The 14,403-nt window shown below is 43.5% G+C and overlaps 1 protein-coding gene across 1 annotated transcript; it reads left to right on the top strand.

Moving 5' to 3' along the window:
- Positions 1-3,537: 3,537 nt before the first annotated feature.
- LOC311137984 (plasticin-like) lies at positions 3,538-9,859 on the top strand (the record flags this gene model as incomplete). The annotated part of the gene is made up of 9 exons (XM_084172629.1): positions 3,538-4,103; positions 6,693-6,753; positions 8,013-8,108; positions 8,250-8,414; positions 8,532-8,657; positions 8,991-9,211; positions 9,299-9,348; positions 9,531-9,604; positions 9,761-9,859. 9 exons carry the CDS (start codon positions 3,538-3,540, stop codon positions 9,857-9,859), a joined length of 1,458 nt encoding a protein of 485 aa, XP_084028755.1.
- Between the last annotated feature and the right edge of the window lie 4,544 nt (positions 9,860-14,403).

Here is a 14,403-nt window from a genome sequence, read left to right as displayed (position 1 = left end):
TTTTGAAACCTTGAGATTGATTATGTGGGAATATTTAAATTGCCTTTAGTGGAGGGGGTCTGGGTCTGATTAAATAATCCTCAGTATCATACATTGAATAGAGGTATGGCTGATATATTCCTGGCCTTTGTTTGGCTCAGCTGTAATGCCAGAGATAAGGACAGAATGCACCCCCAAACTACTTCCCGCGGCTATGCATCCAAAGTCTGAGACCACATTCTTTTAACATTCCAGACAGCAGCTCCATTATCATGTATGAATATGGAGTCATCTGTGTATGACAAAATAAAATAATACAATGGGGACTAGCATGGCATTTTCTTATCAATGGTTTACGGTGCTGTTATAACACGTAAATACTTTATGAATGATTTATACTTTTTTTTAAATATAATTTTTGTTGTTCTTACTTTCAGATCATTAACTTAGAGCTTGACTGTTGAGGTTAGATAAGCAGGTGGAGAATGATGTCAACATACTGAGAGCATGTTGCCTCATATGCCACCATGTGTTTCCCGCCACATTTACACTGTCATTACCTACCTGGTCTGACCTGTGTAGCCGGTGCTGATAGATGGTTAACTGCAGCTGTAGCCAAGTGAAAAATGAAGCATGTCATGGCTGCTTTAATTACGAGCTGCTAGACACACTCATGTCTTTGAAATTGACGCTGCTTGGTATGTCTGCTGGGAGGAAGCACTAATACAAGATATATGAGGTCTATACATCAGAAGATGATTGTGTCCTAGATTTTACAGTGAGACAAGATAGCTTTTTTTTGGGGGGGGGGGGGGGGGGGGTTGTGCGTGTGTGCGTGCGTGCAAAGGGAGGGGATAGAGACTCAGGACATGGGAAACCAGATCAGCTGCCATTTGAGAATATTGGTCTTTATCGGGAAAAAAGGAACAGTGAAAGATTGCTGTTACAGTGTGTAATCTTCCATTAAGGAAAGACAGAGGCAGGGAGAGAGAGGGGGGGAGCAAAAGAGAAAACTCATTTACTATAAGGCAGGTTGATTAGATTATGGTGCAAGGCCCAACACACAGGAAATTCATTACCAAGAAAGCCAGACATGGGCAGCAGCTGGCCAATTGCTGTACTGCTGCACTCATGCAGCCATACATAGAGAGAGACTTTGATGTATGAAATGTTTTAAAGAGATTGTTGAATAATTGGGAGCAAAAATTTTGTTGTGTCTTTGGATCTCGAAATGAATTGAAGAGGAATGGGAGGGAGCAAATCACAGATCATGAGAGGACAGGGAGGGAGAGAGGGAGAGAGAGACCGGGAGGGAGGGATGTACTATAAAGAGAGGGATAACCTCCCACAGTTGACAAGGTGCATGCTCAGCATTGCTTCAACATTAAAATGGATCGGTAGCATGTCTTTGCCTTGCCCAATAATGGACTAAAGGAGCCTAACGTTACTCCTTGTAGTCAAGGACCTTACATGTTCTGTTTAGAGGCCAATTGGCTCTGGTAGCCAAAACAGCCAAATACTCCATCTAAACGTGAATCGATTCTCAATTGCATTACAGTTCTAGAAACATGAAGCCCTCTACTTTCACATCACATCAAAATAATTTCACAAATGCAAAATATACCCTTACTGTACACTGTTTTAACCGGTTTTAACACAGTTGCACCTGACAGTATTATTCAGTGACAACACGTTTGTGGCGTCCGTCTTCCGTTTACACACAGGTGTTCAGAGATGCAAATCGCTAATTAGCACAGGTACGCCACAGTCCCCTGTAGCTCAGTTGGTAGAGCATGGCGCTTGCAACGCCAGAGTTGTGGGTTCGTTTCCCACAGGGGGCCAGTATGAAAATGTATGCACTCACTAACTGTAAGTCGCTCTGGATAAGAGCGTCTGCTAAATGACGTAAATGTAAATGTCTTCCATGCACACTAACCCACACAACCCAACACACAGAGCTGGCAACTAATTTGCCTCTGCAGTAGAATGCATTTTGGCCTCCTGGAACTTCATATTGTACTTTCTAAGTTTTGCTCTGAGGCTATGCACTGCAGTACAATAACATTGAGCAACAGCTGAGCAATAGGCAGTGTAGTACAACATTTTTAATACAGTAAGAAGTTATTCTTTCACTCATTATCAACATATTATGCTTCTGTATATTTTGAATATGACTAAATTGTTTAAAATGTAAATCTTGACTTATTTTCTTAGATTCCTTGTCACTACTGGGGGGTGGTTTTTGCTAATGACACCTTCCCGGACACATAGCATTCCTCCTAGTCACTTTCTACATTCTTTGTCTCCAGACCTCTAATTCTACGTCCTGTAGCAGCTGTGCTGTCTATCGCCTTGGAATCCTGCTGCTTCTCCCTCAGATTCTCAAGGCTTACTCAGTCCAGAGCCTACCCATGTACTGCAAAGTAAGTTAAGCATTATGTATTTAATTAATTTTGTTACAATAAAAGTTAGACTGGTCGACCAATATGATTCTAAAACCCTTTGTCTCAGTTTGAACAAAATACCCACAAAAATATGAGATTTAGATGTTGTCATTATGTCTGAGCTCAGAGGACATGACAGGATCTTAAGTATAAGAAAAATGTTGTTCTGAAATCTGCTGAGCTGCTGAGTAGATCTCGCCCATCCTAATTTCGAAAACAGGATTCAAACAGAGATCACTCTAAACCAGTCAGCCATGCAGGATAAAATTGCACAGTCATTGCCCTTGCCTGCCAGAACATCAATATAATATTCCATTACCGTGGAAATAAAGGGAAGAGACAGAGAGGGGAAATAAATTCAGCGCTGCAGTCATAACCAAATGAGCTTTGTGATATAAGAACCTGATTAATAAAACAAATGTCTGTTTTGGGATTTATTTGGACAACTTTACAATGTCTTACATAATCTACTGTACCATTACAGTTAAATGAAGGACATTAACAGTGAAAGAGAAGACAGATGATAGAGTGACAAGGAGTGGGATAGAGCAACAGGAGGAGATTATTTGCAAAAAAAAGAAGAGGAAAAGTGCAGGAAAAAAAAGCAGGGAGCAGACACAGCATCCTACAGAGGATATATCAGCTGTCAAGGTGAGGAGGGAGAGGTGGGCGATGGAGACATCTTTAGAGATAGAGGCATTAACGTGGGAAACAGTTTGGCCTCCTGCTATGGACAAAAGGGAGGGGCAGGTGGAAGAGAGAGAGAGAAAACACAGGGGGGAGAGGGCCTGCTGCTGTCGGCCGGGGTGTGGCCTAAGACTGCATGTATGTTGAGGAGTGATGGATAGAGGAAGGGGGCAGGGGCTCTGGAGACTAGGAGGGAGGGAAGTAGGGTGTGGGTGAGGAGGGGGTGTTTGCAGAGAGGCAGCGGGGGATGGGGGTGAGGCAGATGGGATGTCCAGCTCGTGTGTATAAAAGCCCCAGCGCTCCTCAGTCGGACACCCTGTTGCTTCACTCCCTGCTCCCAGGCACCTTCGGCTCCACAGAGACAGTAAGAAGGAGATATAGTTAGAAATAGATAGTTAGCAAAATTAGAGGCTGCCAAATCTCAACCATGAGCCACCCTTCAATGAACCACCCTTCAGGACGCGCCTCCACCTCCTACCGCCGCACGTTCGGGGGCCCCAACCCCATCTCGATGTCCTCCTATTCGCCTTCATACTCCCGCATGCCAATGTCCAGCGGGCACTACATGCGCTCCATATCGCCCGTGGTGCCCTCTCGCTCCTCCAACTACCACCACCAGCAGCGCCAGCGCTCCAGCACCCAGCCGCCCCGTCTCACCTACGAAAAGGTGGACTTCCAGCTGGCCGACACGGTCAACGCCGAGTTCCTGGCCACCCGCAGCAACGAGAAGGTGGAGCTGCAGGACCTCAACGACCGCTTTGCCAGCTTCATCGACAAGGTGCACTACCTGGAGCAGCAGAACAGCGGGCTGCAGCAGGAGCTGAGCCAGTTCAAGGGCCAGCAGCAGGAGGGACAGCCCAACCGGGCCACCGAGCTCTTCCAGGAGGAGCTGAGGGAGCTGAGGCGCCAGCTGGACCATGTGGGCAAGGAGAGGGACCAGTACCAGGTGGAGAGGGACAACCTGGCAGAAGACATTCACCTTATCAAACAGAGGTTGGTGACACGGAGGAGAGAGTGGGAGGGAGGGGTGGGGTGTTGAGGATGTTTGGGGAGTGAGGGTTAAGGTAAGGGAGGGTTGTAGGATGTTTGGGTAGTGCATGGGTGCGTGGGTGACGTAGAAAGATTTTGGGAATAGGGTTGGAGTAAAGGGGGTTGGAGAAAGTTTTGGGGGGCATGGATAATGTGGAAAGATTTTGGGAGCAAGAAGTGGGGGGGATTGTTTGGGATGTACATGAGTGATGTAGAGAGATTTTGGGAGGTAGTGGTGTTTGAAAAGGGGGATGTAACGATTGGGAGTGTATTTCAGGAAGTTGGCAGAGGTAGCAGGGGACTAGCAGTTTTTTGGACTCTGATGTTGATAGACACATTCTGGGCTGAGCCTGTCGGGGAGGGGACAGGGACAGGGTGTGTGACTGTGTACAGTCTGTGACTTTCACATAATCACCACCCTCCCCTCAACCCCCCTAATCTTTAAACATACCCTTACACCACAATGTTCATGGGCTGTATTTTAAACACTGATACAGGACAGGGGGTCTTTGGGCTCCAGCCAAAAACTCCAGACCAGCAGTGGTGGGCTGGCTGGGGTGTGGCACTTTAGAAGGATGAACACAAAAGCACCGCAGCATACTACCGCACTCTGTGCTTTACTGCAGTGTGTGTGTGTGTGTGTGTGTGTGTGTGTGTGTGTGTGTGTGTGTGTGTGTGTGTGTGTGTACACGCTAAATGTCATGGCATTGGACAGGAAGGATCCAACATAAAACAAGATGAAGTGCTTCAGCATATCATAACCAAGCAATGAATGGAACACCAAGGAAAACAAGGCACTACAGTATCAGAACATTTCTACATTGTCAGAACATTTCTACTTGACCATTTATACAGTATTTACAAACTTTCAATGGACATCTTAGCATCTGTTTTATTAAATCAAACACATTTCATTAAATGGAAGATGAAACTTCCTGCATGGAATGTAAATATAGACAATAACACATTTAATTTGAAATTACACTGCAGTTCCATCAGCCCTTTCAAACCAAACCAAAATATTTTGCTTTCAAACTCAAACTTGAGAAGAACCAGACAACCAGTTATGGGAAACAGTATTTTTCCCCATTTGAGTTACTTAGATTATCAGAACAATTTCTGTAGACATACACTAGCTACATGTAAACGCACAAACACTCCCCATGTCAATTCCCTGCCCCAGAGAGGGGGAGAGAGGACAGAAGTGGAGGATGGATAGACTGCGCACAATGGAGCCAGGAAAGACATAGGGAGGGGGATGAGAGAGGGAAGAGGCAGTAGAGGAGGAAGAGGGGGAGGTGTAGGTGGGGAGAAAAATAGCATCTGGAATAATCAATGTGACTCAATGAGAGTGGCTCCATTAGGGGATGTTCAGTGTCCCCCTTGGCTGATGGGACGGTGCCTGGGACCCCATTAGGAAAAAAGGACCCCTGCGACATGGCATGAATTAAAGATGAGGTGAGGCAGCAAGCCCCACACATGCAGTAATCCCCTCCCCCACAACCAGCAATCAAGTGACTGACCACAGGGACAACCAATCCCCAGCGAGCCTGCTGTGATTCCATGTTAGATACGGAGAGGACATGGTGTGCACTGAATGATTTCATTGGACTTATGATATCATTTTTTATGACTCATCACGACAGTGGAAGAGACACTCCCTGTTCTATGACCCTGTCCTATGATGACTAATACAAAACCAAAAGCTTTATCAAGCTGTTTTAACCTATTGGAATATCTATTCAACCAGGCTTTATATTTTTACAGTTTAAATCTGCTTATAAAACATTATGTATATTTGACATTTGGGAAAGCGAAGGCTTAGTCAGACCAGTCAGTATACTATTAGGCTTACATAGTATAGACTTTGGCAGCAGAATGCCCAGAGCTATCAGGCTTAAGACAGGGTGTGTCCAGATGACCTCCAAGAAGGGGTGATTAGTCAAATTTGTTTAGTGTAGCAGCTGCTGACCCCATTGGATATGCTCCCAAATCCTTTTACAGGACAGTGAATTACCAAATTGATCCAAAGGATTTTTGCCAGCTGATGCTTCTTTCTGAGGAGAAGGCCTATGACATCCAGCCAGACATACTCGTGTTGCATCCCAAATGGCACCCTATTCCCTATAAAGTGCACAACTTTTGACCAGAGCCCTATGTAGGGAATAGCGTGCGATTTGGGACGAAACCTCAGATAGCACTTATGCAATTAGCACTGTGTTCCGTCCTGTCCCAAGGCTTCAGCTTCCTTTGTCCAGAGCTTGACTAAACCTAGACTAAAACCCAAGTATTGTGAACGATATAAAATTAGTTCTGAAGTGCCATAAAGAGATACATAGGGTAATGTGTGTTTATTAACTACAAAGTTCTATAATATATGGTGTAAAATATTTAATGATTGTAATGTGTATTTCATTTCCATTCATTTATTTATTCTAAGGTGGAGGTCTGAGGTTCCACAAATAGATAATATGAATCTACAACATTAATTTCCATAGGCCTATGCATGATTGTAATACATAATTTCTCCTTGTGTGTATTTCCTTCTTACAGGCTGGATGAGGAGAATCAGAAGAGGGCTGAGGCTGAGAGCAACCTGCTTGTCTTCCGCAAGGTAAACACACCCTAGACTCAAACCATCACAATGTACACCAAATCAATATTTTGGGCAGCGAGTCAATAGTTGACGGTAAAAGTCTGATTGAATCACTCAGCCTGGATAATTACATTTTACATTTACATTTTAGTCATTTAGCAGACGCTCTTATCCAGAGCGACATACAGTTAGTGAGTGCATACATTATTTTTTTTATTTTTCATACTGGCCTCCCGTGGGAATCACATTTGGCTCGCCGGTTGTGATGTCAGAGCCCAACCCAAAGCTTCCCTTTCCTCATAGCCCTGCATAACAGTGACATCTTCTGGTTGGCTGAGATAGAGCTGATTATTATGATTACATTACATTTACATTTACATTTACGTCATTTAGCAGACGCTCTTATCCAGAGCGACTTACAGTTAGGGCATACATTATTCTTTTTAATTTTCATACCCCATGGGAATCGAACCCTCAACCCTGGCGTTGCAAACGCCATGCTCTACCAACTGAACTACCTCCCTGCCGGCCATTCCCTCCCCTACCCTGGACGACACTGGGCCAATTGTGCGCCGCCCCATTGGTCTCCCGGTTGCGGCCGGCTACAGCAGAGCCTGGAGCCGGCCTGAGAACCCTGAACAGCTCTGAGAACCCTGAAATCATGGGTATTCACTACAGATGTAGGATCTTAATTTGAGCCAGTTTGCTACAGCAGGAAAATAATCCCGCAGCAACAGGAAATGTGAATTATTATGTGAATTATAATTCATGGACCTTTTTGTAGGGGTCGATACATTTTTCATAACGGGAAATCAAGTCTAAAATGTCAAAGTGGAAGTTACAAACTTCAGAAGCCTTTTAAATCTCAAATACACTACACATTTTAAATGTCCTGCATTGCAGGAAAGTTCTCCTGCAACAGGGTGATCTAATTAAGATCCTACATCTGTAGGAACCAAACAGAAACAAACAGACCAAAACAGCGAGGGACTAATCTGAACTACTCCAATAAGAAATGCTTGTTTTCGTTACAATTTGTTTTATATGGTTTGCACCAGTGTGCGCTAATACAAACTAGGATACGTATGACAAAACACAATATTGATAGCACTGCATTGTGGATATAAAACCATATGCTAAATGGCATATTATATATTATTATATTATATATGCATCCCACTCACTGTTAAGAGTTATCGAATGAAGCCAATAAGATTTGTTTAACCTGTTTGGGGGTTGATTAAATACTTACTAATAGCAGTTTGATCTGAAACCAGGATGTGGATGATGCAACTCTGTCTCGCCTGGAGCTGGAGAGGAAGATCGAGTCTCTGATGGATGAGATTGACTTCCTCAAGAAGCTACATGATGAGGTAGATGCCGCTGCTGAGATGGTCGACCACAAATCATGGTCTTCATAATGATCCATGCATCATCATACCTTTTTGGATTCAACCTGCCATTTAGAGGCCTTTTTTTCAACTAACGTCTCACTTGCTCTGCGGTCTTCTCAGGAGATCCAGGAGGTGCAGGTGAGTTTCCAGACCCAGCAGATGAAGATTGAGGTGGACCAGACCGCCAGGCCTGACCTGACCGCTGCACTCAAGGACATCAGGGCCCAGTACGAGAACATCGCCTCCAAGAATATGCATGAGTCTGAGGAGTGGTACAAGTCCAAGGTGAGGGGGGAACAATGGACACACACACAAAAATTGCACTACCTAACGACACACACACACTCATGCACACAGAGTAACACCTGTTCTTATTTGTGTGTTTGTTCTGTGCTCCTGCAGTTTGCTGACCTGACGGACTCTGCCAAGCGTAACACTGATGCTCTGAGGCAGGCCAAGCAGGAGCAAAATGAGCACAGGAGGCAGATGCAGTCCCTCAACTGTGAGATCGATGCACTGAAGAGCACGGTGAGGCCTCACAGAACCTGCCTATTTATCTGTAATCATCTCCAGTTTACACTGGCTGAGTGAGCAACAAGAGTACAATGATCTCAGGCTTAGCCCAAAATGCCATGAATCACCCAAGTGGGTCATGCATGTAAGTAGAGGATGATGCGAGTGAGCAAATTCCTTCATAATTTCCTCCCACACAAATCTCCCACAATCATCCTCCAGTGATGGAATACAGTGTCTTATAAGCCCATGTGGGCTGGGCATCCTGAAGATGCAAGATACTCTAATAATAAAATAAAATCCCCCATTTCCTCCTGCCCACACTGTATGTATGTGTGTATTTTTCAGAACGAGGCTCTGCTGAGGCAGATGCGTGAGATGGAGGACCAGTTTGGCGTGGAGGCCAATAACTACCAGGACAACGTGGTCCGCCTGGAGGAGGAGATCCACCACCTGAAGGATGAGATGGCCCGCCACCTGAGGGAGTACCAGGACCTGCTCAATGTCAAGATGGCCCTGGACATAGAAATCGCCACCTACCGCAAGCTGCTGGAGGGAGAGGAGAGCAGGTGAGGAGGATAAGGGTTAGGACATCCTTACTCGCATCTGATTATAAACACATTCCGGAGCTAACCTATTGCTTCATTTCCCTTTAGGATTATGGTTCCCATGCATCCCTCCCAGTATGGCCGTAGTGTCGATAGGGGTGAGTTCCATCATATTGCCAATAATAATAGTCTTTATCGCTTTATTTATTTCCCTCTCCAAGCAAATACACATATACTTGCCAGTATTATCTTTAGATTTAACATATCCATAATCTATTACATTTATATAAATGATCATGCACAGTATCTATGTCACTAAATCTGGCTTATCCTCTCATAGACTATGACCATACCCCAGACACCCCTAGCAGGAAGCCCGTGGTGATTAAGACAGTGGAGACTCGTGATGGAGAGGTAAACATTCCAAATATTTCCTGGTATCAAGAAAATGTGTTCCATACTTTCCATGTCCACCTTGATATTCATTATACAGTGTAACTTCACTATACAGCATTTGCAGGAAGTGGTGTAATTGGACTGAGGTCTGTTTCTCTTCTTCTCTTCCTCCAGGTGGTGAAGGAGTCAAAGAAGGAGAAGGAGAGGAGCGAGAGGGATGGCAACCATGACAGTAATGACAGGGATCATGGCAGGGATGACCACGATGACTAGAATAGTTAGGTACCAATCACCTGTTCCAGATTCAGATGTAACAATACAACACAAAAGATGGAAACCAAAAAGCAAGAAGTAAAACATCTATAAATAGTTAAAAGCTTCATACTCTTTAATTGTTGCTCACCTTTCACCCTTTAAGATTTCATTTTTCTGTAGAGCAGAGAGCCTGTAGTATATATTTGTGCAATGTTAAAAGTTGACGAAATCTCTTTTAAATAGCAAACTTAATCACAGGATGTGATCGTGGTGCTACTTTCAATAACCGATCATTCCTCATTGAAGAAAAAAGACAAAACAAAGACATCCATACATGAGCATACACAGACACGATAGTCATATCATGCAGTGAATGAACACAAGACTTGAGTAGCTCCTGGGTCAAATTTAACCTTTTTATAGATACACCACTTGAGGCCTTGATTTACAGTTAAATTATATAATTTTTTTTGTAGCTGAACTTCTCGTTCAATAAAACGGGTAAATGGAAAGAGGCATAACAAAGCAACAGGTTTTTTGTAATCCCTCCACAAAAAAAACAACTCTGACATGGTATTCTCTCCAGTCGAAGGACATGATCTGATTTAGCTTTGAGAGACAGTGGACAACGATCAGTACAATTTGAAAGGGAGAGGGTCTTTGTATAGTGTCATGGAACTCTCAATGTAAAATATCCTGCCAGAGAGGGACCACCAATGGGATTGATTATAGATACATACAGAACAGTCAAAGGCGACAGTAGCAGCACCACATACTCTGCTCACATTGCACTCACCTCAAAATACAAGGGAAATGTGCTTACATGGGAATATGTGTTTCTGACAACAATAGAAATGAAAAAAGAAAATGCTAATAAAGTAATCTGGAACAGAGCTATGGAGTGTATCTTTATTCATTTGTATTGTATATTATCATACTACTACAAAATCATGTATAAAATGGAGATAAGTTTGACAATTACAATGAATGTGTATTTGCATAAGTGAAACATATCAATCTACAAGTGTTATACAGCAGAAATGTGTTCAACATGAACTTGACACAGTAATAATTCATAATAACTAAGAAATCTGAAAAAGAAAATATTTCCAGTGCTCTTTTGTGTGAAGTGTACTTTAAAAAAATAGAAAATATAGATAAATGACTAGTTAATCACCATGGAGACTGGCACCTTGTGGGACAAAATGCAGCCAAGGAACTTCCGGTGAGTAATGCAGAGGCTGGTCATTGCGCCCCCATGGAAATCTCTTAATGTACTTATCTTTTAAACAGAGCAACTGGGACCAAAATACAACTAGAGACGAAAATAGTCACTGTTCCGTTCATTCCGGTGTTCATGCTGAAATAGCCTGACATACTCTAAACAGGTGCACCTGGTTGTTGTCACTTCTAAGGCTTGACATGTAATCTGACATCATTTTCATGCAAATGATTACAAAAAATCTAATCACACACATTGACAATATCAATTCTTCCTGCAAAACAAGAGCATATTCTACCTGTAGGCTAACCTGTTGGCATGCAATGCAAGTGTGGATGATCTATTTTATAATGTAGGTATACCACCCTATAATAACATGTCTATGTAACAAATCATTCCCTAACGTTTGTTTTGATGTTATCCTAATTGGTCCAGAAATGTCAATAGTAGGTGTAGGCTAATTAACGTGAGGGGCTAACAACTATTTCTTAGCAGCCACTGATGACACTAAAGTGCATGACCTACCATTTAACAGCAGTGAAGGCTACAATTCATGAGAGCGCAGCATCGGCGGTGGTCACGCTGAACTTAAGTGTGATTCTTGGAAGAAACCAACAGGTGCAGTATAGTATCATGTGGAGCTATTTTACACAAAAAAATCTTACCGTCTGTATAGTTTTACAGAAAGACGTGCACATTTTACACATGACCTAATAATTACATGCAATAAAAGTGAACCAATGATCCATGAATAACATTTGCAATTCATACAACAACACATTTCTACCCCTTCAAGTATCTTTCAGCAGCCCGACATGAACTGAGCAATGTTCCTACATAGGCCTACAGTTAATCAGTGTATATGACGGCTGTCGGCAAAAATATCTTTAGCTGGGACAAGTGGTGATCACAACATTTCAATTAGTCTACACCTGGTTTTTGACAGGTATGTTGATGATAATGATAATGTAGGCTATTGATAATCCGGTATATGGCCTGTTATTGCTCGATATGTAGAAACCGGCCACCTTAGGGCTACCCCCTTATGGCCAGCTACGGTGACTCTACTTGTTTGCTGCTTTTCATAACCTAAGAGAGAATTTTTTTTATGTATATAGACTTGGTCTATAATTGCATTAATAAAACAGCATTAAAATTTTTCTTTAAGACGCAATGTGTAGGCCTATGCTATAAATAAAGATGAGGAACAAAGGGGTTTATTGGCTGCGTTTTACCTATGAAAGAATGTAGGGTGTTCACCCATAAAATTATTAATTCATTCAAGGTTTATACAATAGAACATTCCGTCAGAAAAACAATAGTCCAAACCGCATGTCTCTACCATATAAGGTTCAAAAGTTACCGACGATTTACTCTGAGAATTTAGCATGTTTAGAGTGAATGGAATATTGGAATGTCATCCCAGGCATTATCAAATAGTGGTCACTGCTCGATAGAACTCTGTGGAAATGCTTTTTCTAAATTAAATCCGCTGAATAAAAAACTAAATAGGGACTAAATATATATTTATTTATAAAGCTAATAGACTGAATTTAAATATCCACCCTCCGCAAAGAATCTGTTCCTGTTTTCATTGTGTAGGTTATTTCTGAGTCTTTCCCTTTAAATCGTCATAGAAACGGCCCCTCTCAACATAAACTCAGCAAAAAAAGAAACGTCCCTTTTTCAGGACCCTGTCTTTCAAAGATAATTAGTAAAAATCCTAATAACTTCACAGATCTTAATTGTAAAGGGTTTAAACACTGTTTCCCATACTTGTTCAATGAACCATAAACAATTAATGAACATGCACCTGTGGAACGTCGTTAGACACTAACAGCTTAAAGATGGTAGCGCACGGCGTGGTCCTCTGTAGCTCAGCTGGTAGAGCACGGCGCTTGTAACGCCAAGGTAGTGTGTTCGATCCCCGGGACCACCCATACACAACAACAAAAAATGTATGCACGCATGACTGTAAGTCGCTTTGGATAAAAGCGTCTGCTAAATGGGATATTATTATTATTATTATGGTAGGCAATTAAGGTCACAGTTATGAAAACTTAGGACACTAAAGAGGCCTTTCTACTGACTCTGAAAAACACCAAAAGAAAGATGCCCAGGGTCCCTGCTCATCTGCGTGAACGTGCCTTAAGCATGCTGCAAGGAGGCATGAAGACTGCAGATGTGGCCAGGGCAATAAATTGCAATGTCCGTACTGTGAGATGCCTAAGACAGCGCTACAGGGAGACAGGACGGACAGCTGATTGTCCTCACAGTGGCAGACCACGTGTAACAACACCTGTACAGGATCGGTACATCCGAACATCACACCTGTGGGACAGGTACAGGATGGCAACAACAACTGCCCGAATTACACCAGGAATGCACAATCCCTCCATCAGTGCTCAGACTGTCCGCAATAGGCTGAGAGAGGCTGGACTGAGGGCTTGTAGGCCTGTTGTAAGGCAGGTCCTCACCAGACATCACCAGCAACAACGTCGCCTATGGGCACAAACCCACCGTCGCTGGACCAGACAGGACTGGCAAAAAGTGCTCTTCACTGACGAGTCACGGTTTTGTCTCACTAGGGGTGATGGTCGGATCCGCGGTTATTGTCGAAGGAATGAACGTTACACCGAGGCCTGTACTCTGGAGCGGGATCGATTTGGAGGTGGAGGGTCCGTCATGGTCTGGGGCGGTGTGTCACAGCATCATCTGACTGAGCTTGTTGTCATTGCAGGCAATCTCAACACTGTGCGTTACAGGGAAGACATCCTCCTCCCTCATGTGGTGCCCTTCCTGCAGGCTCATCCTGACATGACCCTCCAGCATGACAATGCCACCAGCCATACTGCTCGTTCTGTGCGTGATTTCCTGCAAGACAGGAATGTTAGTGTTCTGCCATGGCCAGCGAAGAGCCCGAATCTCAATCCCATTGAGCACGTCTGGGACCTGTTGGATCGGAGGGTGAGGGCTAGGGCCATTCCCCCCAGAAATGTCCGGGAACTTGCAGGTGCCTTGATGGAAGAGTGGGGTAACATCTCACAGCAAGAACTGGCAAATCTGGTGCAGTCCATGAGGAGGAGATGCACTGCAGTACTTAATGCAGCTGGTGGCCACACCAGTACTGACTGTTACTTTTGACCCCCCCTTTGTTCAGGGACACATTACTCAATTTCTGTTAGTCACTTGCCTGTGGAACTTTTTCAGTTTATGTCTCAGTTGTTGAATCTTGTTATGTTCATACAAATATTTACACATGTTAAGTTTGCTGAAAATAAACGCAGTTGACAGTGAGAGGACGTTTCTTTTTTTGCTGCGTTTAGATTGATAGCCATTA

The sequence above is a fragment of the Coregonus lavaretus genome (genome assembly GCF_964263955.1).
Source record: "Coregonus lavaretus genome assembly, chromosome: 12".
NCBI classification, from domain to species: Eukaryota; Metazoa; Chordata; class Actinopteri; order Salmoniformes; family Salmonidae; genus Coregonus; species Coregonus lavaretus.
Note: the sequence above shows the minus strand (reverse complement) of the source record. Positions and strands in the feature narration are given on the sequence as shown.